This window comes from Oncorhynchus tshawytscha, linkage group LG12 (assembly GCF_018296145.1).
Source record: "Oncorhynchus tshawytscha isolate Ot180627B linkage group LG12, Otsh_v2.0, whole genome shotgun sequence".
NCBI lineage: Eukaryota > Metazoa > Chordata > Actinopteri > Salmoniformes > Salmonidae > Oncorhynchus > Oncorhynchus tshawytscha.
Window position 1 is genome coordinate 62,266,809 of NC_056440.1, and position 26,207 is coordinate 62,293,015.

The following is a 26,207-nucleotide window of genomic DNA, read 5'->3' on the forward strand; positions in this document are numbered from 1 at the left end:
TTCTGCCCACACGTTTTCTATAGGATTGAGGACAGGGATTTGTGATGGCCACTCCGATACCTTGACTTTGTTGTCCTTAAGCCATTTTACCAGAACTTTGGAAGTATGCTTGGGGTCATTGTCCATTTGGAAGACACATTTGCAACCAAGCTTTAACTTCCTGTCTTGAGATGTTGCATCAATATATCCACATAATTTTCTTCCCTCATGATGCCATTTATTTTGTGAAGTGCACCAGTCCCTCCTGCAGCAAAGCACCCCCACAACATGATGCTGCCACCCCGTGCTTCACGGTTGGGATGGTGTTCTTCAGCTTGCAAGCCTCCCCCTTTTTCCTCCAAACATAACGATGGTCATTATGGCTGAACAGTTCTATTTTTGTTTCATCAGACCAAAGGACATTTCTCCAGAAAGTACAATCTTTGTCCCCAAGTGCAGTTGCAAACCGTAGTCTGGCTTTTTTTATGGCGGTTTTGGAGCAGTGGCTTCTTCCTTGCTGAGCGGCCTTTCAGGTTATGTCGATATAGGACTCGTTTTTACTGTGGATATAGATACTTTTGTACCTGTTTCCTCCAGCATCTTCACAAGGTCCTTTGCTGTTGTTCTGGGATTGATTTGCACTTTTCGCACCAAAGTATGTTCATCTCTAGGAGACAGAACGTGTCCTTCCTGAGCGGTATGATGGCTGCATGGTCCCATGGTGTTTATACTTGCGTACTATTGTTTGTACAGATGAACGTGGTACCTTCAGGCGTTTGGAAATTGCTCCCAAGGATGAACCAGACTTGAGGTCTACAAATGTTTTTCTGAGGCCTTGGCTGATTTCTTTTGATTTTTCCATGATGTCAAGCAAAGAGGCACTGAGTTTGAAGATAGGCCTTGAAATACATCCACAGGTACATCTCCAATTGACTCAAATGATGTCAATTAGCCTATCAGAATTTTCTAAAGCCATGACATAAATTTCTGTAATTTTCCAAGCTGTTTAAAGGCACAGTCAACTTAGTGTATCTAAACTTCTGACCCACTGGAATTGTGATACAGTGAATTAATCTGTCTGTAAACAATAGTTGTAAAAAATACTTGTGTCATGCACAAAGGAGATGTCCTAACCGACTTGCCAAAACTATAGTTTGTTAACAAGACATTTGTGGAGTGGTTGAAAAATGAGTTTTTATGGCTCCAACCTAAGTGTATGTAAACTTCCGACTTCAACTGTAGCTTGCTAGCTACTTGTCTTAAGCTAAGACAAAGTGTCTTAAGTGTACAACACCTGTTGAATACGGCAGGTGTCAGTAAACGTCGGCAAAAAAGCATAATGAAATTGTTGCCAGCAGAGCTGGTTAGGCTGTTTTTATGGTATCCAGAGGTAAACAAATAATCGGCCAGAGTGTCAAGTGTGCATCCTAAATGCTCCGAGAGCAAAATTAGATGGGTGGGGCTAAAGCTTAAAAGGGTGTGAACGATGCTGAATGGGTGTAGACAAAGTAGAGCTCTTCACTAGATACCAAAACATTCAAAGGCCATTTTCTCAAAAGTGAGTTTACAAGTTTATCAACGTTCAAAGCAGAGTGACTTTCCCATTGTTTTGTGTATGATATATCATTTTGAAGCTGAGTCTCTACTTTTATCCAATGTAAAAAACACAATTTCAAATGTTGTTACATAAGACCGAATACAGGTGGTGAGTCACATATTTACTACACAACAAACATAAGATATATATTTTTTTAAATGATACAAACTGAACAACTAAAAGGAAAAGCAAAGCAAAAAATATGTGTTTCAAGGTCTCTTTTAAAATATGTCCACAGTTTTGGCCCCCTCTGGCAGCCTATTCCAGAGCCTGGGGGTATAATAACTAAAGGCTGCCTCTTCATGCCTCGTTAAAAGGCCAGTGCCAGAGGATTTATGAGGATCAGTGAACTGTGTTTATGAATAAATGAAGTCCCTGTCTCCAGGTAACACAGTGTGGTTGTCCAGTTTTCTTAAGGAAATCACCATTGTTATTATTGTGGACATTTCTCTCAGGGACATTCTATACAAGGCTGCTATCCTCATTCCCCACTTCCATTGCTCTGAAAGGAAGGGAATTGGCTGTGCCCTTTTTTGACTCTGCAGTCAAGCCACTGGTTGAGAGCAGCAAGCTGTGTGTTTACATCAGGGAAACCACTCAACCTTGACCTGACCGTTCAAGTGATGCTCAGAGACAAAGCCCTCCCTGCTCTGCACAATCTCCATAGGAGCCCTCTCCCCTGCCCAACCCAGTCTTATCATCCTAACACCGTTTTGTCCGGCCAGGCTTTCATTCCCACACCAGCACGAAGGCTGGAGACAAAGCCGAACTGCAGAGCGAGGCACATCTTCACTTTAGAGGTCATCTAGAATCATACGTTAGCATTTAAGTATTATATATTTGTGGGAGGCCACTGTAGCATAAGTGTATTAAGATATACTAGGAAGTTGTTTCCCTTTAAGTTATTAAGTGGTTTGATAATGCTCCTGGGCCTTCCTCGCAGACTGTAATGAACGGCCACACATATTTCAGCCTGGACCCTCCATTTGAGTGGCATGTCTTTAACGTGATGCCCATTACTCAGACGTCTATGTATTCCGTTCTTGCATCGTTTCTTATATTTTCTTCCTCATCTGTTGATGAATAGGGTTTGTATCGATTTCATCGGCTACTTTGAACTGATGTTCAAAAATGTTTCATCTTCTTTGACAGACTGAAGCTTTTGGAGTTTGTTGGTCTGTTGTTTGTTGTGGAAGCCAAAGGCCTTGCAGAGAGGCGGGTTTTCCTTTCAGTTTCATGAAATGAGAATGCATATTTCATTCCGCTTTACTAATACAGAGAGTTCAATCAAGACTTTCTGTTTTTCAGGAAACAAAGAAGGCTGCATCTTTCCCCAGCTTTGTTGATGGTAAGGCACCTCTACATCTGTTTCTCTTGAGTGTGAAATCAAAAGACAAAAATGAATCAAATTCCCAACATCAACAATAGGATATTTCCTGTAAGAGGCTTACATCACTTTGGGTGCAGGGATCTGCTCATTCCAAGACTTAGATTTGTCTCTCTAATTCAAGCGCCTTAATAACCACGCAAAATCTAGTTGCAAAATGACAGATCATGGAGTATTAAGGAGAGAAAATAATGAGCTTGCAGCTGTTACATGAGATCGGGAGGGAGGGAAAACAACAGGTTAATGAGTCTGAAGACAAACAAGAAAGTAAAGAGGAATGATCATATAAAGTGTTCACTATCTTTATTTGGCCAATTTACCTGAGAGCCATCATGTCAGACGTGTCAGTGAGTTAGTCGTCAATGTGGGAGGGCTGTATCTAAGCAGGCCAGTCCCAGGCCTTTGAGTATGTTTGGTTCGAGATGTTTTCAAGGCATTCCTCGCCAGGCCCCTCTCACCACTGGGCAGCGAACAGCAGGGCTGGAGGCTGAGCTGTTCCTTTCTTTCACTCTCTCTGATATCATGACAGTGCATTGTATCCCTCAGAGGTTGTCACAGAGTCTACATCTCCATATCACACGGCCCCATGAATCCCCTGGGTGCCTCTCTCAGCTCCCTGCCCACCCGTGGCCATTTTACCGCTCAAGCCTCCACCGGGATTGTTTCTCTGCATAATACCCAACAGCTACAGAATTTCAGTGTTTGATTTATTCAAGTTGTACATACAGAAGGCTACCAATACTCATATGTATGTGGCCTTACAGCTAGAACAACTCAGATGTCTTTGTTTTGCAAGAGAAGTATGATCTAATAGCCTTTATCTTCTCCTGCTCCTTCGTTTCTCTGTCCGCCCCTTCTCCCTGTCCCTCTCTGTCAGTTCCGGGGCCCTGTGAGCCAGAAGATCTTATTGATGGCATCATCTTTGCTGCTAACTACCTGGGCTCCACCCAGCTGCTCTCTGAGAGGAACCCGTCCAAGAACATCCGCATGATGCAGGCCCAGGAGGCTGTCAGCCGGGTCAAGGTACGGACAGACAGCAGACAGGCCTTCCATCACACACACACTGCACCACCCTTTTCAAATCCCGCAAACAGCTTCCCTTCCTTTGTTCCTTTTCATATGGATGTTGTTTTGATCTGGTATATTTTCACCGTGACTCTAGGAACCGTTTCAGAAGAGTGAGGGTGTCTGGTGTGTTTGTTTACACCCCAGGAGACTGTGTCCAATCTAGTAGGATTATTGCTACTGTACTGTAGGACGCAGTGGTACTGTGTAATCATGTTCCTCCCCAGTGGGTTAGTTTACAGTCCTTTCGCTCTGATTTAATGATGCCCTGTAGAGGAAACAACACCTTAAGGCATTCATCAACCATCTTTGATTTTTCTAGTTCTAGTATATCTTGAATAAACTTTGTTCATGTTTCAGGCATATATAAAACCTGATGGAGACTTCAAAGCTGGTACAGAGTATTGGCATAACCTCTGGAAACCGTTTTAATTAGTGCTCTAAGTGGAACCTCTTGCTGTAGATGGTCTGCAATCTGGCAGACAGAAATACAGTTTTAGAAATGGACTTCAAATGTGAGTACAAGGTGCTGGTCTTTTTAATTCAAGTGAGGTCCAGATTGGCCTATTAAGTCCACATGGACATCAACGCTGTTTATCTCCCCAGTCAGAGCAGTTTGAGATTTAGATTAGCAGTCCATTTGGGCTCCAGTTGGGCCAGATTGGGGTAAAGCATGTGTCACATGGTGTTGGTAATGGATTGCTGGCTCACAGAGGTTATGTTTCCCCTTCCATTTCATTCCCATTTTCTACATGACTTCTCTGCTATGAATACTGATGGAGAGCAGCCAGAGAGAATGGCCATATTCAAAACAGACTCCGCCACTGTGCATTTCAATCACTTCACTACTGGTTGGCTCTCAACTAGCTCTGGAGTTATGATTGCTTTTGGCAGTCTAGCTTTTGAAAGGCCATTTATGCAAGGGTCATTTTCCCCTCAGTCTGATCACCGAATGATCACAAGGGCCATTTTCCCCTCAGTCTCATCACCGAATGATCACAAGGGCCATTTTCCCCTCAGTCTCATCACCGAATGATCACAAGGGCCATTTCCCCTCAGTCTGATCACCGAATGATCACAAGGGCCATTTCCCCCTCAGTCTGATCACCGAATGATCACAAGGGCCATTTTCCCCTCAGTCTGATCACCGAATGATCACAAATATAGTATTTGCACAGAATGTTCTTGAGTGAGTTCATGTGTGCTGACGATGTATTTTTGAGACCAGAGACAAGGAGACGCTGTACATGACTTTAGGAGCTATATCTATCAGATCAAAGAAAATACAACCCAAGATGATACGCCAGATGTTCATGAGTTGTCCAGGCACCATACGTTTCCTCTCCCTCTCATGAAAACATGGACTGGGCTGTATCATGAATATTTTATAACCTAACTCGGTGGTCCACTGGCACTTGGCTGGGATCTACTTTTAGAAACATCCACCTGTGGCAAGGCCAGCCAGTCACTGCCAAGCAGAGATGGGAGTGTATGTTAGCTCAGTGGGTCAGATTGACCCACAGCTCAGTGTGACACAGTGGCACACTCTCTTGTCCAGCAGCAGTCTGCTTCAGCAGGCACAAGACTGGGGCAGGTGACCCTCCCATCTGAGACAGCTGCCAGCTTTCCTTTGGGAAATGCTGGCATCTTTTGGAGGGATATTTGAGTTGTGATGGGCCCCTGCCTCACTTCCACTGCTGCTGGGATCTGGCTCCATCCATCCCAGTGACAACAAAAAAAATCCTTCCGTTCTCTCGCTACCATCGAAGGCCTTTGAAGATGATACCATGGCAACGCTTAACTGAGCATTTTCTTCTTCATTATCTTTACGTTGGCTGTTCAGCTGTGGAGGAGGCCATCGGGAAGCATGCCACTTGTTCTCTCCCCTCATCTGAGGAGGAACTACAGATGTTTCTCTCCACAGATGAATTGGCCATATGTCTCTCTGGAGGCAGGGGATCAGGCTCTGTTATGTGTTGGTAGCTACCAGTTCTTCACACACCAACGCCTGAACACTGGGACTGGGCAGGGTGCTCTGCGCTGCCTGCCTCCCTCAGTTTCATTTTATGGTTCTCATAAACCCACAACCCACACACAGATTAATTACACTACTGTCCTCAATATTTAGTCCACTGCTACAGAGAACAAAAAAACGTAACATTGCAGGTAAATAGCACGCCGTCGTAGGTTTTACAGACCTTTTTGGCTCCCCTCATGTTGATGTAATATTTATGCAGCTTCATCGCCCACTCCTTTTTCTGCCTGCCTTGATTTGATGCAGTGGGTGTAGTTGGATGTAGCTGGAGGACTACCTTGATTTGATGCAGTGGGTGTAGTTGGATGTAGCTGGAGGACTGCCTTGATTTGATGCAGTGGGTGTAGTTGGATGTAGCTGGAGGACTGCCTTGATTTGATGCAGTGGATGTAGCTGGAGGACTGCCTTGATTTGATGCAGTGGGTGTAGTTGGATGTAGCTGGATGACTGCCTTGATTTGATGCAGTGGGTGTAGCTGGATGTAGCTGGAGGACTGCCTTGATTTGATGCAGTGGGTGTAGCTGGAGGACTGCCTTGATTTGATGCAGTGGGTGGTGCTGGAGGACTGCCTTGATTTGATGCAGTGGGTGTAGCTGGAGGACTGCCTTGATTTGATGCAGTGGGTGTAGCTGGATGTAGCTGGAGGACTGCCTTGCATTAGGAGGGCTGAAGGTGGCGCAGTAAATGTGTAACAAACAACCCAGGATCATCCCTGAAGGCCATTCTCTGCTCCGCTTCCCATGCAAACACAAATAAACTGACTAGTTTGAGAGGCAAGATCCTGTCTGGACTTCACCACACCCTCTTTCTGGTCATGTGCAGTTCACATACAGCGTTAAGGTCTTTTTTGTGTTGGGAAAGGCGATACCTCGTCAGTTGCACAGGAGGTGTGAGATTAACTGAATCTGAATCAACTGAATTTACTGAATCGGTGATTTCTGGTCAGCCACCCTACAGTAGGTTTCTCAATATGTTGTTTTTAGACCATTTGAAAAGCACTCCGTCACCAACTGTCAGTTTTGACATCCCATTTCTCAGGGGGATGGTGACGGACGTCAATACAGGACTAAATCATTGTGTTGCCTTAAATTACATGTCAAGTCATCTCAGGATGCTGGGCTCTGCTGTAATTCCTCACCATTTTCTGAAAGACAGGACAGGAAAGGTATGCCGAGGATGTCTTGCCTTGACTTCACATTTGAACCTGAAGCCCTTTGACAGAGTATTTGCAATATGCTACACTCAAGTTCCCTTTTTACTTTGATATTAAGGTGTGGTATCAACTCATTTTTGCATGTTTTTATGATTTGCTGTATTCAAAAGAAAAATAGCAACTATGATCCTTTTAATTGCCGTTTTAATTTGTTTCTGCAGAACACAGCTGTGCCATCGCTCCTCTCCCTCTCAGAGCAATGATACACCTGCTGTTTGGTTGAGTTATTGTCTCTTACTTTCTTTTACTTTCTTTACTTCCTGCCCTCTGTTTTTGCCGCTCCTCCCGTCCCGTGTCTGACGACCCTGTTCTGTCCCAACGTCTCCTCCCAGAGGGTTCAGAAGGCTGCCAAAATCAAGAAAAAGGCGGTGTGTAAAAACAATCTGATCTGATAACAACAGAGAGAAGGGCCACCTTGACTCCACCCTCACCCTCCGGCTCCCTGTTCCATCTGTCTGTCTGTCTCATTCTGACTCCACCCTCACCCTCCGGCTCCCTGTTCCATCTGTCTGTCTGTCTCATTCTGACTCCACCCTCACCCTCCGGCTCCCTGTTCCGTCTGTCTGTCTGTCTCATTCTGACTCCACCCTCACCCTCCGGCTCCCTGTTCCATCTGTCTGTCTGTCTCATTCTGACTCCACCCTCACCCTCCGGCTCCCTGTTCCATCTGTCTGTCTGTCTGTCTCATTCTGACTCCACCCTCACCCTCCGGCTCCCTGTTCCATCTGTCTGTCTCATTCTGACTCCACCCTCACCCTCCGGCTCCCTGTTCCATCTGTCTGTCTGTCTCATTCTGACTCCACCCTCACCCTCCGGCTCCCTGTCTCATTCTGACTCCACCCTCACCCTCCGGCTCCCTGTCTCATTCTGACTCCACCCTCACCCTCCGGCTCCCTGTTCCGTCTGTCTGTCTCATTCTGACTCCACCCTCCGGCTCCCTGTTCCGTCTGTCTGTCTGTCTCATTCTGACTCCACCCTCACCCTCCGGCTCCCTGTTCCATCTGTCTGTCTGTCTCATTCTGACTCCACCCTCACCCTCCGGCTCCCTGTTCCATCTGTCTGTCTGTCTGTCTCATTCTGACTCCACCCTCACCCTCCGGCTCCCTGTTCCATCTGTCTGTCTGTCTCATTCTGACTCCACCCTCACCCTCCGGCTCCCTGTCTCCATTCTGACTCCACCCTCACCCTCCGTCCCTGTCTCATTCTGACTCCACCCTCACCCTCCGGCTCCCTGTCTCATTCTGACTCCACCCTCACCCTCCGGCTCCCTGTTCTGTCTGTCTGTCTCATTCTGACTCCACCCTCACCCTCCGGCTCCCTGTTCCATCTGTCTGTCTGTCTCATTCTGACTCCACCCTCACCCTCCGGCTCCCTGTCTCATTCTGACTCCACCCTCACCCTCCGGCTCCCTGTCTCATTCTGACTCCACCCTCACCCTCCGGCTCCCCGTCTGTCTGTCTGTCTCATTCTGACTCCACCCTCACCCTCCGGCTCCCTGTTCCATCTGTCTGTCTGTCTCATTCTGACTCCACCCTCACCCTCCGGCTCCCTGTTCCATCTGTCTGTCTGTCTCATTCTGACTCCACCCTCACCCTCCGGCTCCCTGTTCCGTCTGTCTGTCTGTCTCAATCTGACTCACTCTGAGCCGTGGAGTTTGAGGAGGTGACTAGAGTTATGATGAGAATCTCCATAATCCCACTCCATCTGATTACCCTGCATGCATCACTGAGAGGCTGGACTGTGTGAACTCTGGGAACATCCCTGCAGCTTGTGCTCTGAAAATCAGAGCCAGCAAACATGAAATCCATTGATGATATTAATGTTGCAAAGAATATTCTAGCCTACACAGAATTACTACAAATTATAATTTAATCTATTAGACATATCATCAAATGGATTGCTTCATTATATATTGCATATTTTAAAAACATGTAAATCATGCTGCTCATTATACACACATCAGTCCTTAGATTATTAACCTAAATCAAACGTGATTGAATTAACACGCAGTGCGTGGTGATTAGCGTGAATGCAAACCACATGCCTGGGACTGGTATTCACACACATCCGGCAGCTTGTAATGGCTTAGCTAGCACTGCCATGTTGCGCCCACTCTCATCTGTGCCAACTCTCAACACACCAACATCATGTCAGACCTATTGATGTAAAGCCCCAGAGCCAACCGGGTCCCTCTGTGACTATATGACCTGCCCTCACTGCTGCTGCCTCAAATCCCTTCCACTCTGCTCTGATGTGGATGCTGACCCTGTCTGTCACAGAGATGTTTTTAATTCCACATGTATTCCATGCAGTCATGCATGCGCAGTCACATGACCATTTATCATGAAGATTAATATTATTAATCACCTAGTCCCCATTGTATAGATATCGTAGCCTTCAGAGACAATGTGGAACAATGTGAGCATGACCACCACTCAATAAACAACAACAACATCCTATGGCAATGCTACTAACCAATCCTTTAGTAGATATCAATGTGTTACAATGTGTTATAATTCAGATTATGAGATGGAATATGAATGTACATTTTATGGCTGTTCTCTATGGGCGTAGCCTTAGTCCAGCACTGACTGAACACCTACTTTAGGCTTGCCAGGAGTCTACCGGGTCCCAACCTACATGATTTATGAAATAGCTTTAAAACTGTTCTCAACGGGAGATTAAAGTGTGCAGCCTGTTAACCGTGGGCCCTTGGTGAGCTCTCCTCAGCCCCCGGCCAGGGTGCTTAGAGAATGTGCACCCGGGCCGCTCTCTGACACACCTGTCTCTCTTTTGTCTCCGTCCAGAGCCCAGAGGGGGACGCACAGACACTGACCGAGGTGGACCTCTTCATCTCCACCCTGAGGATCAAAGTGCTCAACGCAGACACACAGGTGAGTAGAGGTCGTGACTCCAGCCCTGACAGGACCAATCCGATGCAGTGGGGCCATAGCCACGCAACTCCTCTCGGTGGCCTTTGTGACAGATTTTGGGTGATCATTTATTTATTTAATATTTATTATCTGATCTCCCTCTGACTGAGGATAAAAACTAAAAAATGAAACGTTAAAGCCAGAAAGCCTCTATAGACAGCTGTCAATAAAGTGGGACGTAGCAGGAAGATGAAAGCTAGTTTTAAACACGGGTTTCCCAACACATTTGATTCCCAAGCCATTTGATTCCCATCCCAATCCATCTACAATATTAATTAGTCAGAAATCATCTCACCTCCAAAGCCAAATTGTTTAGGACATACAGTACATGCTTGACACATGGCTTTGAACAGTCATGCAGTTATAAATGAGGTAGAGTGTAGCACTTTACTCTTGATGTCATGCCTCAATGTCTTATGGGAAACAAGATTTTCCAATGTGAGAGGGTCAGCCGTAGTGTTAACAGTGATATCTCTGATGTAGAGACTAGAGTGCCAGCCGACTGACTGTGAACAGAATGTGTGTCCCTGTCGTTGAGTTGCAGTCCGACTGAACAGAACAGCAGTGTGTGGGCTGGCTGCCTGGCACAGCCCACTGTAATGTGCTGCAATGCAGTGTCTCTCCATTCCACTCCCTGCCTGGCACAAGGCTACCTGCTTCCCGCAACCATCGAGATGGGAAAAGTCTGGATTTATGGGGGTTGGTTAGTTGGTGAGAGATTGAAGTCAGAACTGCTCTTTCATAAGTTGCAACACAATGGAATTTGCATGTGATTTTTCTTATTTACGATACCAATTCTACCACTTCCTAGATGGAATAATGTCATATTTCATACACACTCTGAACATTTGTGCCGTGAATGAAAATGTAAGAGCAATCCTGTTGAATAATCTTTTTAAATAATTCCCAAACATGCCTCGGTTCAGCCCCTGCTGTCTGTGTGTACCAGAAGGCATGAGAACATTCGAGAACCCCAGGTAGATTAGAGGTGTGATTCCCACGCCTTGGTCTGCTACGGAGCATATGGGCTGAGTGGAAATGCATGGAGTTCTGCCACTCTGTTGATGCTGCTCACCATGAGAAAGGTGAAAGGCTGTAGGCGCAGCAGGCACAGACAAATTGGATCGTTAATTCTGCTGACGGACTAATGATGTTTCGCTGAAGAGCGTGCAGGACGGAGCTGAGCGTTCCCGTTCCTCCTACGGCGCTACCAGACACTCGTGTGAAGATAAGCACCTTGTCATACTTCGCCTGAAGCTTTTGCAAAACACAGTGTTTATTTTACTCAAAGCGTCAATTGTAATAGAGTTGTTAGGTTCTAATTCTCAGAGTAAAACACTCAACGGACATTTATGAAAGCTTAACCAAGTTTATTCTGCCCATACAGCCGCATTCAGAGAAAAACAATTTCACTCAAGTACTGATATTTAACTGTTCCTCATAGGCTGAGTCTCCTCCTACCCATCTGTACAAACGGGACATAAACTTTTATTTCTCCCTTAAGCTGACCTGACCTCAACCCCCCTCCATCACTAATCTATGGCTCTCTCCCCTTATCATTGCCTGCCACATGTAATCGCTTCCCTGCACTCAACACATTCCAAGCTTAGTTGCCCCCACTATATACCTTCCTCCTATAACCATTAACTTCTGGTGTAGACCCTCTAAACCTCAGCACTCAATCACTGACATGAATAAGTATATTTCCTATTCTCAGAACCCAACACAGTATATAGTTTAGTATTTTTATACTGTGTATTAGTACACCTGTTACGGTGTGTTCGGTCGTCATAGTTGTTCGTTGTTTGTTGCTGTGGTGACGTACACAGGAAACTATGATGGACAACGCCCTGCGCACCATCTCCTACATAGCTGACATTGGGAACATCGTGGTGCTGATGGCGAGGCGCCGCATGCCGCGCACAGCCTCCCAGGACTGCATCGAGACCACACCTGGAGCCCCAGAGGCCAAGAAACAGTACCGGATGATCTGCCACGTCTTTGAGTCTGAGGATGTAAGTGAATGTGTGTAAATGTCTGTGATCTGCCCCTTGAGGCTAATATCAAATGGTAGAATGGATCAGGACCAGGTGAAAGGTTATGCACAGGACATGTTTCTAAATGTTGAGATAAGGGGTTGTGACTGATTCAGAGATTAGTCACAACAACACATTATGAACGACATGTTCACCAGTAACACCCTCTGTGATACGTTGAGCTGGGAGGATCCACCTCTGATAGGCCAGTCTCTCTGCCTGTCTCCTCCCCTAGCCAGTGTGCGTCTGCCCCTGCATTGCAGTTGTCCCTCTTAATCGCCATTTCTCCATGTCGAATTAGCTGGTGTGTTATAAAGGACAGTCAGTCTGAGTGTTGACACACGAGTCATTTAGTCTCAGTGCAGAAGGGGAAATGATATATGTCAATGCCTCTCCCGACAGTGTCTTATTACTGTCTACCTATTATATGGTAGGACTGATACTTGATCTACCGGTCTGGATAAGGGCAATGACTAGCTTTACTGTCCTCGTTCGTTGTGGGCAGGATTGGCTGAGTTAGGGGTAGGGGATTCCTACAACTCAAATAGCAGGTTTATATATCGCCATGACAACTTCAATCACTGGTTAACTGCCCCCTCTCCCTCGGCCAGTGCAGAGACATTGCCAATGTGTGATATGCTGTCTGTTACAGTAATACTGCCAATTTTCACCCACACCACAGTCCAGGATGTGCTTCATGTGTCTATCAAAGCCCAGCATGCAGTTGGATGTCAGTTTGTTAACAGGGTAACCACAGCTTGCTTCCTTGGAAACATATTATTCCCTATAACTGCCTGAGCAAAGGTAGGAGGTAAATATAGGGAAACTGGATGGGAGAGACACATCCCTAATATCATATAATATGCAATTAGATGACTTTCCTTTTCTTCTCCTCTTTAGATCAGCTTTTTACAATCAATACCTTTGCCATTTTATACGGAAAATTAAGCAATCATTGCACCAGTGATCCAGGCTTCATGATGCTCACCACTTTAGCTGTGCGAACATGTTTTGGTCCATTTATATGGACCAAATATGTCAGTAATGAAGACATGACAAATAGGTTTTGACATTTAAATTCAATTTTTATTGGACCTCATATAGTACTTGGCAACAGTGAAGCAATTCCTTATGTGCATTGATTCATACCACATAAATGAATATTGATCTGCATCCCCCAGTTGCTCTGTGGTGTGATTCTCCACATTGCTGTCACTGTGACAGTGTATTGGAAATGTATTGCTTCTGCCAAATGCATAGCTGTTTTTTTTCATAGAAATATAATTACTAGAATGGAAAAACCCTCTCAGACCACAGAAATTTGACTCTTAACACTCATGGGTAAATTATATTTTCATAGCCTTATCCTCTCTTCTCATTGGCTCTCCAGGCCCAGCTCATAGCCCAGTCGATTGGGCAGTCATTTAGCGTGGCTTACCAGGAGTTCCTGAGGGCCAACGGCATCAACCCAGAAGACCTGAGTCAGAAGGAGTACAGTGACATCATCAACACACAGGAGATGTACAACGATGACCTCATCCACTTCTCAAATTCTGAGAACTGCAAAGAGGTTTGGCTCTCATTTATCTGTATGAGGTAACTGTATAATGGTGCCTCAGATGCACTGTGCAATCCACTTCTCTGAGGACTTTTGGATGCTCAGACAGTGACCTCTTGCTTAGTAGGAAAGAATCTCTGATGAGCAGTGAGGCAGTCTAATTCTGTGGAAGTACTGCACATGGACTGCGCCAATTACCAGAGAAGCTGACAGTGGTCTTATACCCATCTTATACTTGGGCATCAAAATACTTTTGATGAGATTCTGGACTTTGTCAATGTCTTTGTCCAATGAAACCCTCCTTCTTCCGCACGTTGTTTATGTTCTTCCCACTACACCGTTATTTTTCTCCTGCCCACAATCGCTTTGACTGGCGGCACTCATCACTCTCTCTATCTCTCTTTCTCTCGCTATTGGCTGGCTCCACAGCTGCAGCTGGAGAAGCATAAGGGGGAGATCTTGGGCGTGGTCATAGTGGAGTCTGGCTGGGGCTCCATCCTACCCACGGTCATCCTGGCCAACATGATGAACGGTGGGCCGGCCGCCCGCTCCGGGAAGCTCAGCATCGGAGACCAGATCATGTCCATCAACAACACCAGCCTGGTGGGGCTGCCGCTCGCCACCTGTCAGGGAATCATCAAGGTACATGGACAGGGACAGAGTTCTAGGAAGAGTCATTAGTGCTTACTATGTTGACATTACAGTAATTGTGTAAGACTACATGAATTCTGCAATTTGATCATAATTCTAATGTAAAATAATCCACTGACTAAACCCAGTGGAGGTTGCAGGATGCCCTCTGCTCTGTCTGACCAATGTATTTGTCCATCAGGGCCTGAAGAACCAGGTGCAGGTGAAGCTGAACATTGTGAGCTGTCCACCTGTCACCACCGTGCTCATCAAGAGGCCAGACCTCAAGTACCAGCTGGGCTTCAGCGTCCAGAATGGGATTGTAAGTACAATCAGATCAGTCACCACCGCTTGGCCCTGTAGGTTGAATAACACAAGCTGAGATAACAGTCTGGGATTGGTTGAAAAAATACTTTTGATGAGATTCTGGACTTTGTCAATGTCTTTGTCCAATGAAACTTCAATTCCCTCAGGAGGATTTCAGCTGACATAAACTGAATAGGAGAAGACAGCCCCGTAAATTATTTAAAACTTTTTTTGTTTTCTCCTTTCAGCTGGTACAGTCATATCTCTGAGGAAAATAATATTGAATCAAACGATATGACAGGCTGTTAGCCTATAGGTCTGTGTGTATGTGATTTGCATCATGAGCGTTACAAGCTTTGATGGAAAAAAATATGCTGCGCACACATGTATTTTAGTGTGTTCCTCATACCACTTTATTCAAGTCTCTGCTGTGTTCAAGTTATCCTCTGTGACACTCCTTAGAGCAATGTTTATATAGTCTGACAATATCCCTTAAAAATCCTATAAAAAGACAAATCCAGATGTAATTACTGTTTTATCTCTCGTGGCTATCGTTGCACCGAGGCTGAAGCTAGGAGCTTTATTGCCTTAGGTTTTCAGCTCTGTCTGAACTGCCATTTTCCTTGCTACTGCATACAGATTAACCTCACAATGTCATTCACAGAGCTCAAATCTCACCCTGGCCTCTCCCTATCAGGATCACACGACCAAATCCATGAACGATCCTTGACATTTTAGCAATACAGCTGTTCCAGTAGATTTAATGGAACAACGTTGCATCATTGTTTTATTCCCCTATAGAATTACCCCTGTCTTGTTGCCAATGGGGATGTGTGACTGCCATTAAGGATAATATTCACCTTCTGTTTGTCATCTTCACCCACAGATCTGCAGCCTGATGCGTGGGGGTATTGCCGAGCGGGGGGGTGTCCGGGTTGGCCACCGCATTATTGAGATCAATGGCCAAAGCGTGGTGGCTACAGCACATGAGAAGATTGTCCAAGCCCTCTCAAACTCTGTGGGCGAGGTGAGGTTCAGATGCACAGATAGAGTTCATAAAGGAGCTCAGACCACAATCAAATCGTATGAGAATTCACAAAACTAGATTACTGGCCATGGCAGGTACATCTTTGAAAGAGGAATGAGCATGATATGCATTCATCAATACAATCATTAGGCTGTACGTGTGTGCCTCTAAGCTTGATTATTTTCAATAAAGATATTGACAGATAAAAGAACAAGCGATACATGCAAGTGCCGAGCTAAATGTTCGTTTTCTGTCTTTTCCTAAACCAGATTCACATGAAGACGATGCCAGCGGCCATGTTCAGACTCTTAACAGGACAGGAGACTCCTATGTATATATAAACCAAGGACAGATCCCATTTTCCTCCACAGAGCAGCTGTACACAGTGGTTGTTTACAGTCCAGTTGGAGAGCTCTGGGTGGACCAGACTAGCAGACTAATGAGTGTCAGCCAGAGTGATTACCTTTCTTACTTTTGTGTCGATGACTTATCCTTTTCTGAGCTAACATTCATTCTACTGATACTCCCGATATTTTGCTGATGTTAATACTAAAGAGGGTCATCTGGGCAGAAGGTGTTTACGTTATTTATTTGTGTTTGTGTATTTTGGATGCATCACAATGTATTTTTTATATTCACATCAATGTAATATTGTACCTGCATATTGTTTCATTTAATTTTCATGTAAATACATATTTTGCTAATGTGTCTGAAGTAATGGGGAAGGGTCATGGCTGCTTTGTAAATATTTGTCTTTTCCTGCTGGTTTGATAGCAGGGAAGAAAGCCCTTGACCGCTAAAGGACGATTGAAATCCTGTTGTCAATATAGTTTAGATGGACAATGAAAGGGTATTTGGGAGTGACTTGGGTAATATAATTTGGTTTATACACAGTACCAGTTAAAGGTTTGAACACACCTACTCATTCAAGGGTTTTTCTTTATTTTTACTATTTTCTATATTGTAGAATAACAGGGAAGACATCAAAACTATGAAATAACACATGGAATCATGTAGTAAGCAAAAAAGTGTTAAACAAGTCAAAATATATTTTATATTCTTCAAAGTAGCCACCCTTTGCCTTGATGACAGCTTTGCACACTTTTGGTATTCTCTCAACCAGCTTCACCCGGAATGCTTTTCCAATCGTCTTGAAGGAGTTCCCACATATGCTGAGCACTTGTTGGCTGCTTTTCCTTCACTCTGCGGTCCAACTCATCACAAACCATCTCAATTAGGTTGAGGTCGGTTGATTGTGGAGGCCAGGTCATCTGATACAGCACTCCATCACTCTCCTTCTTGGTCAAATAGCCCTTACACAGCCTGGAGGTGTGTTGGGTCATTGTCCTGTTGAAAAACAAATAATAGTCCCATTAAGTGCAAACCAGATGGGATGGTGTATTGCTGCAGAATGCTGTGGTAGCCATGCTGGTTAAGTGTGCCTTGGATTCTGAAATAAATCAGACAGTGTCACCAGCAAAGCACCCCCACACCATCACACCTCCTCCTCCGTGCTTCACAGTGGGAGCCACACATGCAGAGATCATCCGTTCACCTACTCTGCGTCTCAAAAAGAGTGGTTGGAACCAAAAATCTCAAATTTGTACACATCAGACCAAAGGACAGATTTCCACGGGTCTAATGTCCATTGCTCGTGTTTCTTGTCCCAAGCTAGTTTCTTCTTATTATTGGTGTCCTTTAGTAGTGGTTTCTTTGCAGCAATTCGACCAGGAAGGCCTGATTCACACAGTCTCCTCTGAACAGTTGATGTTGAGATGTGTCTGTTACTTGAACTCTGTGAAGCATTTATTTGGGCTGCAATTTCTGAGGCTGGTAACTCTAATGAACTTACCCTTTGCAGCAGAGGTAACTCTGGGTCTTCCTTTCCAGTGGCGGTCCTCATGAGAGCCAGTTTCATCATATCGCTTGAGGGTTTTTGCGACTGCAAATTTTCTTGAATTTTTCCATATTGACTGATCTTCATGTCTTAAAATAATGATGTACTTTATCTTTATATATTTGAGCTGTTCTTGCCATAATATAGACTTGGTCTTTTACCAAATAGGGCTATATTATGTATTCCACTGCTACCTTGCCACAACACTACTGATTGGCTCAAACTCATTAAGAAATTCCACAAATTAGCTTTTAACAAGGCACACCTGTTAATTGAAATGCATTCCAGGTGACTACCTCATGAAGCTGGTTGAGATAATGCCAAGAGTGTGCAAAGCTGACAAGGCAAAGGGTGGCTACTTTGAAGAATCTCAAATGTTTCTAAGACTTTTTTGGTTACTACATGATTCCATATGTTTTATTTCATAGTTTTAAAGCCTTCACTATTTCTAAACTCAGCAAAAAAGAAATGTTCCTTTTTCAGGACCCTGTCTTTCAAAGATAATTTGTAAAAATCCAAATAACTTCACAGATCTTCATTGTAAATGGTTTTAACACTGTTTCCCATGCTTGTTCAATGAACCATAAACAATTAATGAACATTCACCTGTGGAACAGTCGTTAAGACACTAACAGCTTACAGACGGTAGGCAATTAAGGTCAAGTTATTAAAACTTAGAGGCCTTTCTACTGACTCCGGAAAACACCAAAAGAAAGATACCCAGGGTCCCTGCTCATCTGCGTGAACGTTCCTTAGGCATGCTGTAAGGAGGCATGAGGACTGCAGATGTGGCCAGGGCAATAAATTGCAATGTCCGTACTGTGAGACGCCTAAGACAGTGCTACAGGGAGACAGGACGGACAGCTGATCGTCCTCGCAGTGGCAGATCACGTTTTGTTCCCTGCAAGACAGGAATGTCAGTGTTCTGCCATGGCCAGCGAAGAGCCAGGATCTCAATCCCATTGAGCACGTCTGGGACCTGTTGGATCGGAGGGTGAGGGCTAGGGCCATTCACCCCCAGAAATGTCTGGGAACTTGCAGGTGCCTTGGTAGAAGAGTGGGGTAACATCTCACAGCGAGAACTGGCAAATCTGGTGCAGTCCATGAGGAGATGCACTGCAGTACTTAATGGAGCTGGTGGCCACACCAGATACTGACTGTTACTTTTGATATTCACCCCCCCTTTGTTCAGGGACACATTATTCCATTTCTGTTAGTCACATGTCTGGAACTTGTTCAGTTTGTCTCAGTTGTTGAATCTTATGTTCATACAAAAATTAACAGTTAATATTGAGGACATTTCTTTTTTTGCTGAGTTTACAATGTAGAAAATAGTACAAATAAATGCCCTTGACTGAGTAGGCGTCCAAACTTTTGACTGGTACTGTATATCAAGCCAATGCTAGCAGCAGAGGTTGTATGTTTCAAAACACCACATCCCTTCAGATTTGAACTTTTTCATTTTGCAGAAATTCAAATCTCATGAGGTAAATGTTACTAACTAGTGTGCAAGTGTTTTTTAAAACTTCCATATGTCAACACAATGTATTGGACAGCACTGTCTCACACATTTTAATAACAGTTCATTCAAAACTATAAGCAATGTATGAAACTTGAAAGGGTAGTTTCTGTGTGCTATGTTCATCTTATGTGTTTCACCCCAACAGAAACTCAGTTGAGTCGATTGTGAATGTATTGTGTTGTAAGAACTGTGTCCATTGCCATAAGCAGTATTAGAATGTCTGTACATAAAGAGAACTTTGTCTAGGATTGTGCTCATAAGCGTCATGGTTAGCCACTGCAAATATCCCTCATTCTGCTGTGTCGGGCTTCAGCCTTGAGAGAAAGATGAACAATGAATCCCACTGTGAATGAGGAAGCCTTACGACTGAGTAATGCTTTTAACATGCATTGTACTAAAAATGACAGTTGAAAATTTTACATTTATCTGTGTGCATGCCTCATGATAGTATCAAATCATTATGTCAAGATAACAATAAAATCTAAAATAAACTCCAATTTCTGTTTGGCTGCCTCATTGGAAGATATTTGTTTTACTGTGAATTGTCATTAGATTTTATCAGTCAACAGTTTCACATTAAATATTTATTGAATGACCAGGAAATTGATTGTCTCTATTACAGTATGTGCAACACACTGGACTTGGCATACAATGTGTGAATTAGTCTCTACCTCCTCCTGGTGGCAGCAGCTAGGTACTGACTAGAGGACAAGACAACAAAACAACTACAATATTTCAATACTTTCTGGTTTATAAGATTCAAAGACTAACAGTTTTGTGTTATCTTATACAAATATGGTAATCAAGCAATCCCACTCAAAAGCAACTTGAAATCACATGATGAAAGAGCTGCTGTGAGCACAACGTTTTGTCAAATCATATACTTAGTGTCATAGAGTAACGTCTCCAAATATCACATTTCAAGAGTGAAAATTGCTGTTTGGGCAACAGGTAACCTGATTAAGATGTATGCCTGAATAAAATCAAACATTGAAAGTATACAATAACATGGGGCAACATAGACAAATAACAGAATAATCAACTGTTAGAGCTAGAACACTGTGGTTGTCTATACTGACTCTCTTATTGGTCCTGGTGTTCCCAGTCCTCTCAGGGGTTCTGGTCAGTCTTGTCACACTTGAGCATGATCTTGACCCCTTGTCCCTGGCGTGTGGTCTCAAAGGCCTGCACAGCCTGCTCTAGGGGGAACCGGTGGGTCACCAGGGGCGCCACGTTCACCTTCTTAGAGGCCAGCATCGCTATAGCTATTGGCCAGCTAGAATAAGAAGACAAAACACATTAACAGTTGAGCTATAAGACAACCAATAAACAACTTGCTGTAATTGTTGGAACATTAGGGACCATATTCCTGAAGACCTCCCATTGTTGGGAAGGGCCTGTAAGTAAGCATTTCACTGTTAGTCTACACCTGTTGATTGCGAAACATGTGACAAGTAAAATTTGATTTGAAGACTTCCTGCGCTGGCTTCGGGGCTCTGTTGTATTTATCTGGCCTGTTGGTGTTTTTTGGATGTCAGTTCAGTGAGACTACATGGAATGCATCAAAGTATTTTTTAGATTCATATCAATGTAATATTGTAACTGCATATTGCTTAATTTAGTTTTGGTGTTTTTATTTTTCGTGTAAATACATATTTTGCTAATGTGTCTGAAGTAATGGTGAAGGCTCATGGTTGAGTTGTAAATATCTATTGATTTTTCCTGCTGGTTTGATAGCAGGGAAAAAAGCCCTTGACCGCTAAAGGACGATTGAAATCCTGCCAATATAGTTTAGATGGACAATGAAAGGGTATTTGGGAAATAAACTCCAATTTCTGTTTGGCTGGCTCATTGGAAGATATTTGTTTTACTGTGAATTGTCATTAGATTTTATCAGTCAACAGTTTCACATAAACCATTTACATTTCTTAAATATTTATTGAATGACCAGGAGATTGATTGTCTCTATTACAGTATGTGCAACACACTGGACTTGGCATACAATGTGTGAATTAGTCTCTACCTCCTCCTGGTGGCAGCAGCTAGGTACTGACTAGAGGACAAGACAACAAAACAACTACAATATTTCAATACTTTCTGGTTTATAAGATTCAAAGGATGTATTTAACAGTTTTGAGTTATCTTGTAAAAAATATTTCAAAAGCAACTTGAAATCACATGATGAAAGAGAAAGCTGCTGTGAGCACAACATTTTGTCAAATCATATACTTAGTGTCATACAGTAACGTCTCCAAATATCACATTTCAAGAGTGAAAATTGCTGTTTGGGCAACAGGTAACCTGATTAAGATGTATGCCTGTTAGTCTGAGGCGGCGGGTAGCCTAGTGGTTAGATCATTGGGCCAGTAACCGAAAGGTTGCTAGATCGAATCCCCAAGCTGACAGGGTAAACATCCGTCTTTCAAGGCAGTTAACCCACTGATCCTAGACCGTCATTGTAAATAAGAATTTGTTCTTAACTGACTTGCCTAGTTAAATAAAGGTTAAATAAAAGTCTCCACCTGTTGATTATGAAACAAGTCAAATTGTTCAGGGCTCGGTTGTGTGAGATGAATGGCAGTGTAAAAGACAACAACTTATTTTCTGTACCTAGTTAACCTGAGAGAAGGAGGTTCACTTACGTGTTGCAGTAGCGGAAGACCCCTCTGATGTCCACCTCTCTGAGAGCAGCATTAAGCAGTGGGACAGTGGTCATCGCTGCACCCAACCCCACTAGAACCACCACTCCTCCAGGACGTGTAGCCTGGCAACAAGCATATATATAGTAGTACCAGTCAAAGGTTTGGACAGACCTACCCATTCAAGGTTCTTTATTTTTACTATGTTCTACATTGTAGAATACTAGTGAAGACATCAACACTATGAAATAACACATATGGAATCATGTAGATAGCAAAAAAGTGTTAAACAAATAAAAATATATTTTATATTTGATATTCTTCAAAGTAGCCAGCCTTGATGACAGCTTTGCACTCTTGGCACTCTACCAGCTTCATGAAGTAGTCACCTGGAATGCACTTCAATTAACAGCTGTTCTTTGTTAAAAGTTAATTTGTGGAATTTCTTTCCTTCTTAATGCATTTCTCACCACTCCCCCATATGCAATGTCTTGAACTATACAGACAGACGGATTAAAAGTATGTTTACATTCTAATACTTCTGACAGCCAACTGTCTCCACCCATAACCTTCGGACTTTATAGCATTCCCAGAAAGCATGAATCATTATTATTGAGTCATTATTAGTTTTACACTTAAGACCTGACTCCTTCGCTGTGCTGTAGAATTTGTGAATTTTGTCTCTTGTATAATAAATTCTATAGATTAGTTCATACTGGATTAAGTGTACATTTTCATTAACTGTAATTTCTTTAGTTGTGCGCCAACATTCCCTCCATCTTCTACCAACATCAGTTCTTTGTCTTGGTTGAAATAGTGTTTTTTTTGTAAGAGAAAACTGCAACATTTCACAGTACAGTATTTCCATGGGCTCTAATATCACTCTTGTAGCTGTACTTACATAAATGGCAGTCTGGACACTGCTCTCCACACCGGTGCACTCAATGGTGATATGAGGCTGTGCTCCCAGCAGTCCTTCAACTCTCTTAGCCAGCTCCTCAGGCCCATCCTCTCTCTTCACAGTCAGAGGGAAGTCTGCTCCCAGCTCCTTGGCCATGACCAGGCGATCTGCTGACAGGTCTGAAACAGGAAAGACAAAAAATAATACTGTGGCAGTCCCTACTATACTGGGCAAGCACACAGTATTACTCATGTACCCACACAAAAAGCTTTTCACTTCAAAGCCCTTTCAAAAGAAGGAAGTCCTCGGTAGACAATTTAGATTTGAGAGAACCAAAACAGATCCCATAAAGAGTGTAGTGTTTCACCCTGTGCCTTACCAGTTATGACCACCTGTGAGGCACCCATAGCCTTGGCCACCAGCAGACAGACCAGCCCAATTGGTCCTGTGATAGGGAAAAGAGAAATGCTTAGTTTGAATGTGCACATGTTAATTGGAAGTTTGGACACTGCTCTCCACGCCGATGCACTCGATGGGGATATGAGGCTGTGCTAGTAACCATACAGGATATTTTTCAACTTAGCTGGTCAACTGTGTGCATGATGGCTAGAAGTGATGACATGAGGGGTCGGTATAGGAAATAGTACATAAGCCTCGTCTGAGCCAGAAGGGCCCATAGGGCAGGAGCCTATCAACTGATTCAGTAGCTTGAGGCACCTTGATGTGAAACACTCCCTGGACAGGGCACTAGTCTGTCGCCAGGTCTATATCGAAAATACAGGGAAATACATCTATCATTAACTAAAAAGCAAGAGCTGATCTTTATTTACATGTGTTAGTTGTTTATAAAGCACGCTCGCTTACCAGAAGAGTGGATTTGTTAAATATCTGTTACTATGGGTGTTTAAGTTGACTGGGATTCCTCACTGTTGTTATGCTGTGTCAGCATGATTCTCACTTCTGTAACTAAACCACATTCTTTCATTTCCGAACTTGCATGGGCATGTTAGTGGAATGTAATAAGCGCCATACTTCTTATTGGCTGTATGTTTGGCAAAGTTACATCGATTTGTATTTCATTTCATCATGTCTTGTAGTAGTTGAATGACTGAACATAAAACCTGAATAGCTGCAACTGCAAAATTGTGTCACACTTCATGGGTCAAAGCTGCAGTAACAGTAAATAACAGTAACAATTAATGACAGCTGAGCTTTACCTACCTGCCCCACAGATCAGTACACTGCTGCCCAGGGTCACTCCAGCTCTGCGGCAGGCATGAATAGCCACAGACAGGGGCTCAATCAGGGCCCCCTCCTCATATGTCACATTGTCAGGCAACCTGTTCATACACAGAAACAGAGAGAACTTAAGCAATATAGGTTTGTCACCCCAAATGCTCTACATTGCAGTATGTTGACAGTTATCTGTCCTTGTAGATGAAGTAGAAATAATGAACTCACTTGTAACAGAAGTTGGCGCTGTGTTTGTAAAATCTGCACAAATTCCCATCATCAGGGGGTGTGGCACAGAAGAAGATAGTGGGAGAAAGATTGTATTTTCCTGATTTGAAGAACTCATCTATCTCGCGAGGGACACCTGGCTCTACAGCGACTCTATCACCTAATTATCCAACACATATGAATAATTGACAGACAATCCAAAGTTGCATTATCTGTTCAGTTTTTATAACTGGTGAACATTAACCTGCATTAAAAGCAAAACAACATTGAATCAAATGAGTACTTCCTTCTCACATGCTTGCACAGTTCTTACCTTCTTTGAGGTTCTTCACTGCTGAGCCCACCTTCACCACCCGACCAGAGGCCTCATGCCCCAGCACCATGGGCTTTTTTACCACATAGTCACCTATGCGTCCATTTTGCCAGAAGTGCACATCGGACCCACAGATCCCAACCGAATGCATCTGAAGCAACACCTCTGAATAAAGGAAAGACAAGCAATTGCGCCACAGGATACACAAACTGTACACAATTAAAAATCAAATGCAGAAATATATACTATACAAGCTGTCTGCATTGTTTCTTGTACCATTTGGACCTGGTTCCGGGATGGGTCGTTGTTCCTGTAAGAAATCAATCGTCACAATTAGTCTGACCATTCGGGTAATCAATCTTAATTATTTCTCCATTCGCGTCCCGCAACCAGCAATTTAAATGACAATTTATATTAAAACATTTGACTTTTAATGTTAAAAAGTCAAAATTATTAATATTGTATATGGTCATTTAAATGGCTAGTTCCGGGACGAAGCTATGCCATGAGCAAATGAGCTAACTAACGTTGGTTATCAACTTTGTGATATTGACCGAAAGTTGCAGTTTTCATTTAAATCTCGATCTGCTTATATCAACATGACAAAGTTTAGAGACTACTTTATTACCAGTCTGAGGTCGCCCTGGGAATGCAACACCACGGATAGGTTTTCTTTTTCCATGTTGTATTTACTCAAAGACAACTACAGTGTGAATAAAATCAAAAACCTTGTCAAATTCTTGTTAGGTCTGTGCAGGGCTCAAAGTTCACCTTCCTGCTGCTTGGTGGGCAGTCGACAAAACAAAACATGTGATTGGAGTATCGTTAGAGAGAACATTCCATTTTAGCAAAGAGAGGGTCGAATTGAGCTATTCTTAAGATTATACGAAAAGTGTATTGCTATTTGTATTAATCTAATATTAGTTATTTTAATGATTTATACGTTAATGTTGTAAGGCTCTGAAATGAATGCTACAATTTTTATGTTGCTCCTGTCTCACCTGCTGCGTCGCTTTTGAGCTAACCCAGAGCGTTGTGGTTAGTCACATGATTGCAGTGCGTGGCAAATGAATCAATCACAGGTCCTGTTTCCGGGGGCGGGAATGAGGTTGAAGACACACAGAAAATGTTTCTGTGGATATATATATATATATATATATTATATATCCATAGAAATATATGGTTTTTTACTTTTTTACTATGTTTTTTTTTTTTTTTTACCGTAACATGCAAAACATAAACATAACAGCCAGCGGGATTCCACAAAGAAATTTGAAAAAAATAAAATAAATAAAACTAATCCACATTATATCAATTCAAAAACAGACATGTAGCGAATACATTGTTTTTTACGTTTTGTATGCGTTTTAATGACTCTAAATAGTTCTCCAAATCTGATAAAAATTAAGAGGGTCTTTTTCTTCATAAATTTGGATTTGTGTATGAAAAATGTTACTAATACAATAAAGATATTTATGACATCAATTGTGGAATCAGTGTAGTAAAATAATGTCACACTTTTCATGGTTGTATGCAATTTGAGGCCAAGATATGGTTTTACATCAGTCCAGAACACTTCACTATACAAACAATGACAGAATAAGTGTTCAATAGATTCCGTTTCTAGTTCACAAAAACTGCATTCACTGGTAACATCAGGTATATACAGTGGGGCAAAAAAGTATTTAGTCAGCCACCAATTGTGCAA

At 43.2% G+C, this 26,207-nt stretch overlaps 2 protein-coding genes across 5 annotated transcripts in view; one reads left to right on the top strand and one right to left on the bottom strand.

Moving 5' to 3' along the window:
* LOC112235721 (amyloid-beta A4 precursor protein-binding family A member 2-like) overlaps positions 1-16,727 on the top strand; it is a 75,877-nt gene extending 59,150 nt beyond the window's left edge. For 2 of the 3 annotated variants that reach the window (XM_042330871.1, XM_042330870.1), the window contains exons 5-14: positions 2,885-2,924; positions 3,841-3,986; positions 7,609-7,644; positions 10,084-10,170; positions 12,039-12,224; positions 13,636-13,815; positions 14,233-14,445; positions 14,636-14,755; positions 15,626-15,766; positions 16,036-16,727. In XM_042330871.1, the coding sequence (XP_042186805.1) occupies positions 2,885-2,924; positions 3,841-3,986; positions 7,609-7,644; positions 10,084-10,170; positions 12,039-12,224; positions 13,636-13,815; positions 14,233-14,445; positions 14,636-14,755; positions 15,626-15,766; positions 16,036-16,107 (1,221 nt within the window). In that variant the 3' untranslated portion in view covers positions 16,108-16,727. The remainder of the gene's footprint in view (positions 1-2,884; positions 2,925-3,840; positions 3,987-7,608; positions 7,645-10,083; positions 10,171-12,038; positions 12,225-13,635; positions 13,816-14,232; positions 14,446-14,635; positions 14,756-15,625; positions 15,767-16,035) is intronic. The other variant, XM_024404201.2, reaches the window with a different exon arrangement.
* Positions 16,728-19,754: 3,027 nt separating this feature from the next.
* LOC112235722 (sorbitol dehydrogenase-like) lies at positions 19,755-25,458 on the bottom strand. 2 transcript variants are annotated; one of them, XM_024404203.2, is made up of 9 exons: positions 25,128-25,458; positions 24,776-24,809; positions 24,500-24,664; positions 24,187-24,346; positions 23,947-24,065; positions 23,105-23,170; positions 22,726-22,904; positions 21,828-21,949; positions 19,755-20,461 (listed from the first exon to the last, which is right to left on the bottom strand). In XM_024404203.2, the coding sequence occupies exons 1-9, from the start codon at positions 25,179-25,181 to the stop codon at positions 20,296-20,298; spliced, it is 1,065 nt and encodes a 354-aa protein (XP_024259971.1). In that variant the 5' UTR covers positions 25,182-25,458; the 3' UTR covers positions 19,755-20,295. The 2 variants fall into 2 exon arrangements, with proteins under 2 accessions (XP_024259971.1, XP_024259972.1); XM_024404204.2 differs by having other exon boundaries at positions 25,228-25,454.
* Between the last annotated feature and the right edge of the window lie 749 nt (positions 25,459-26,207).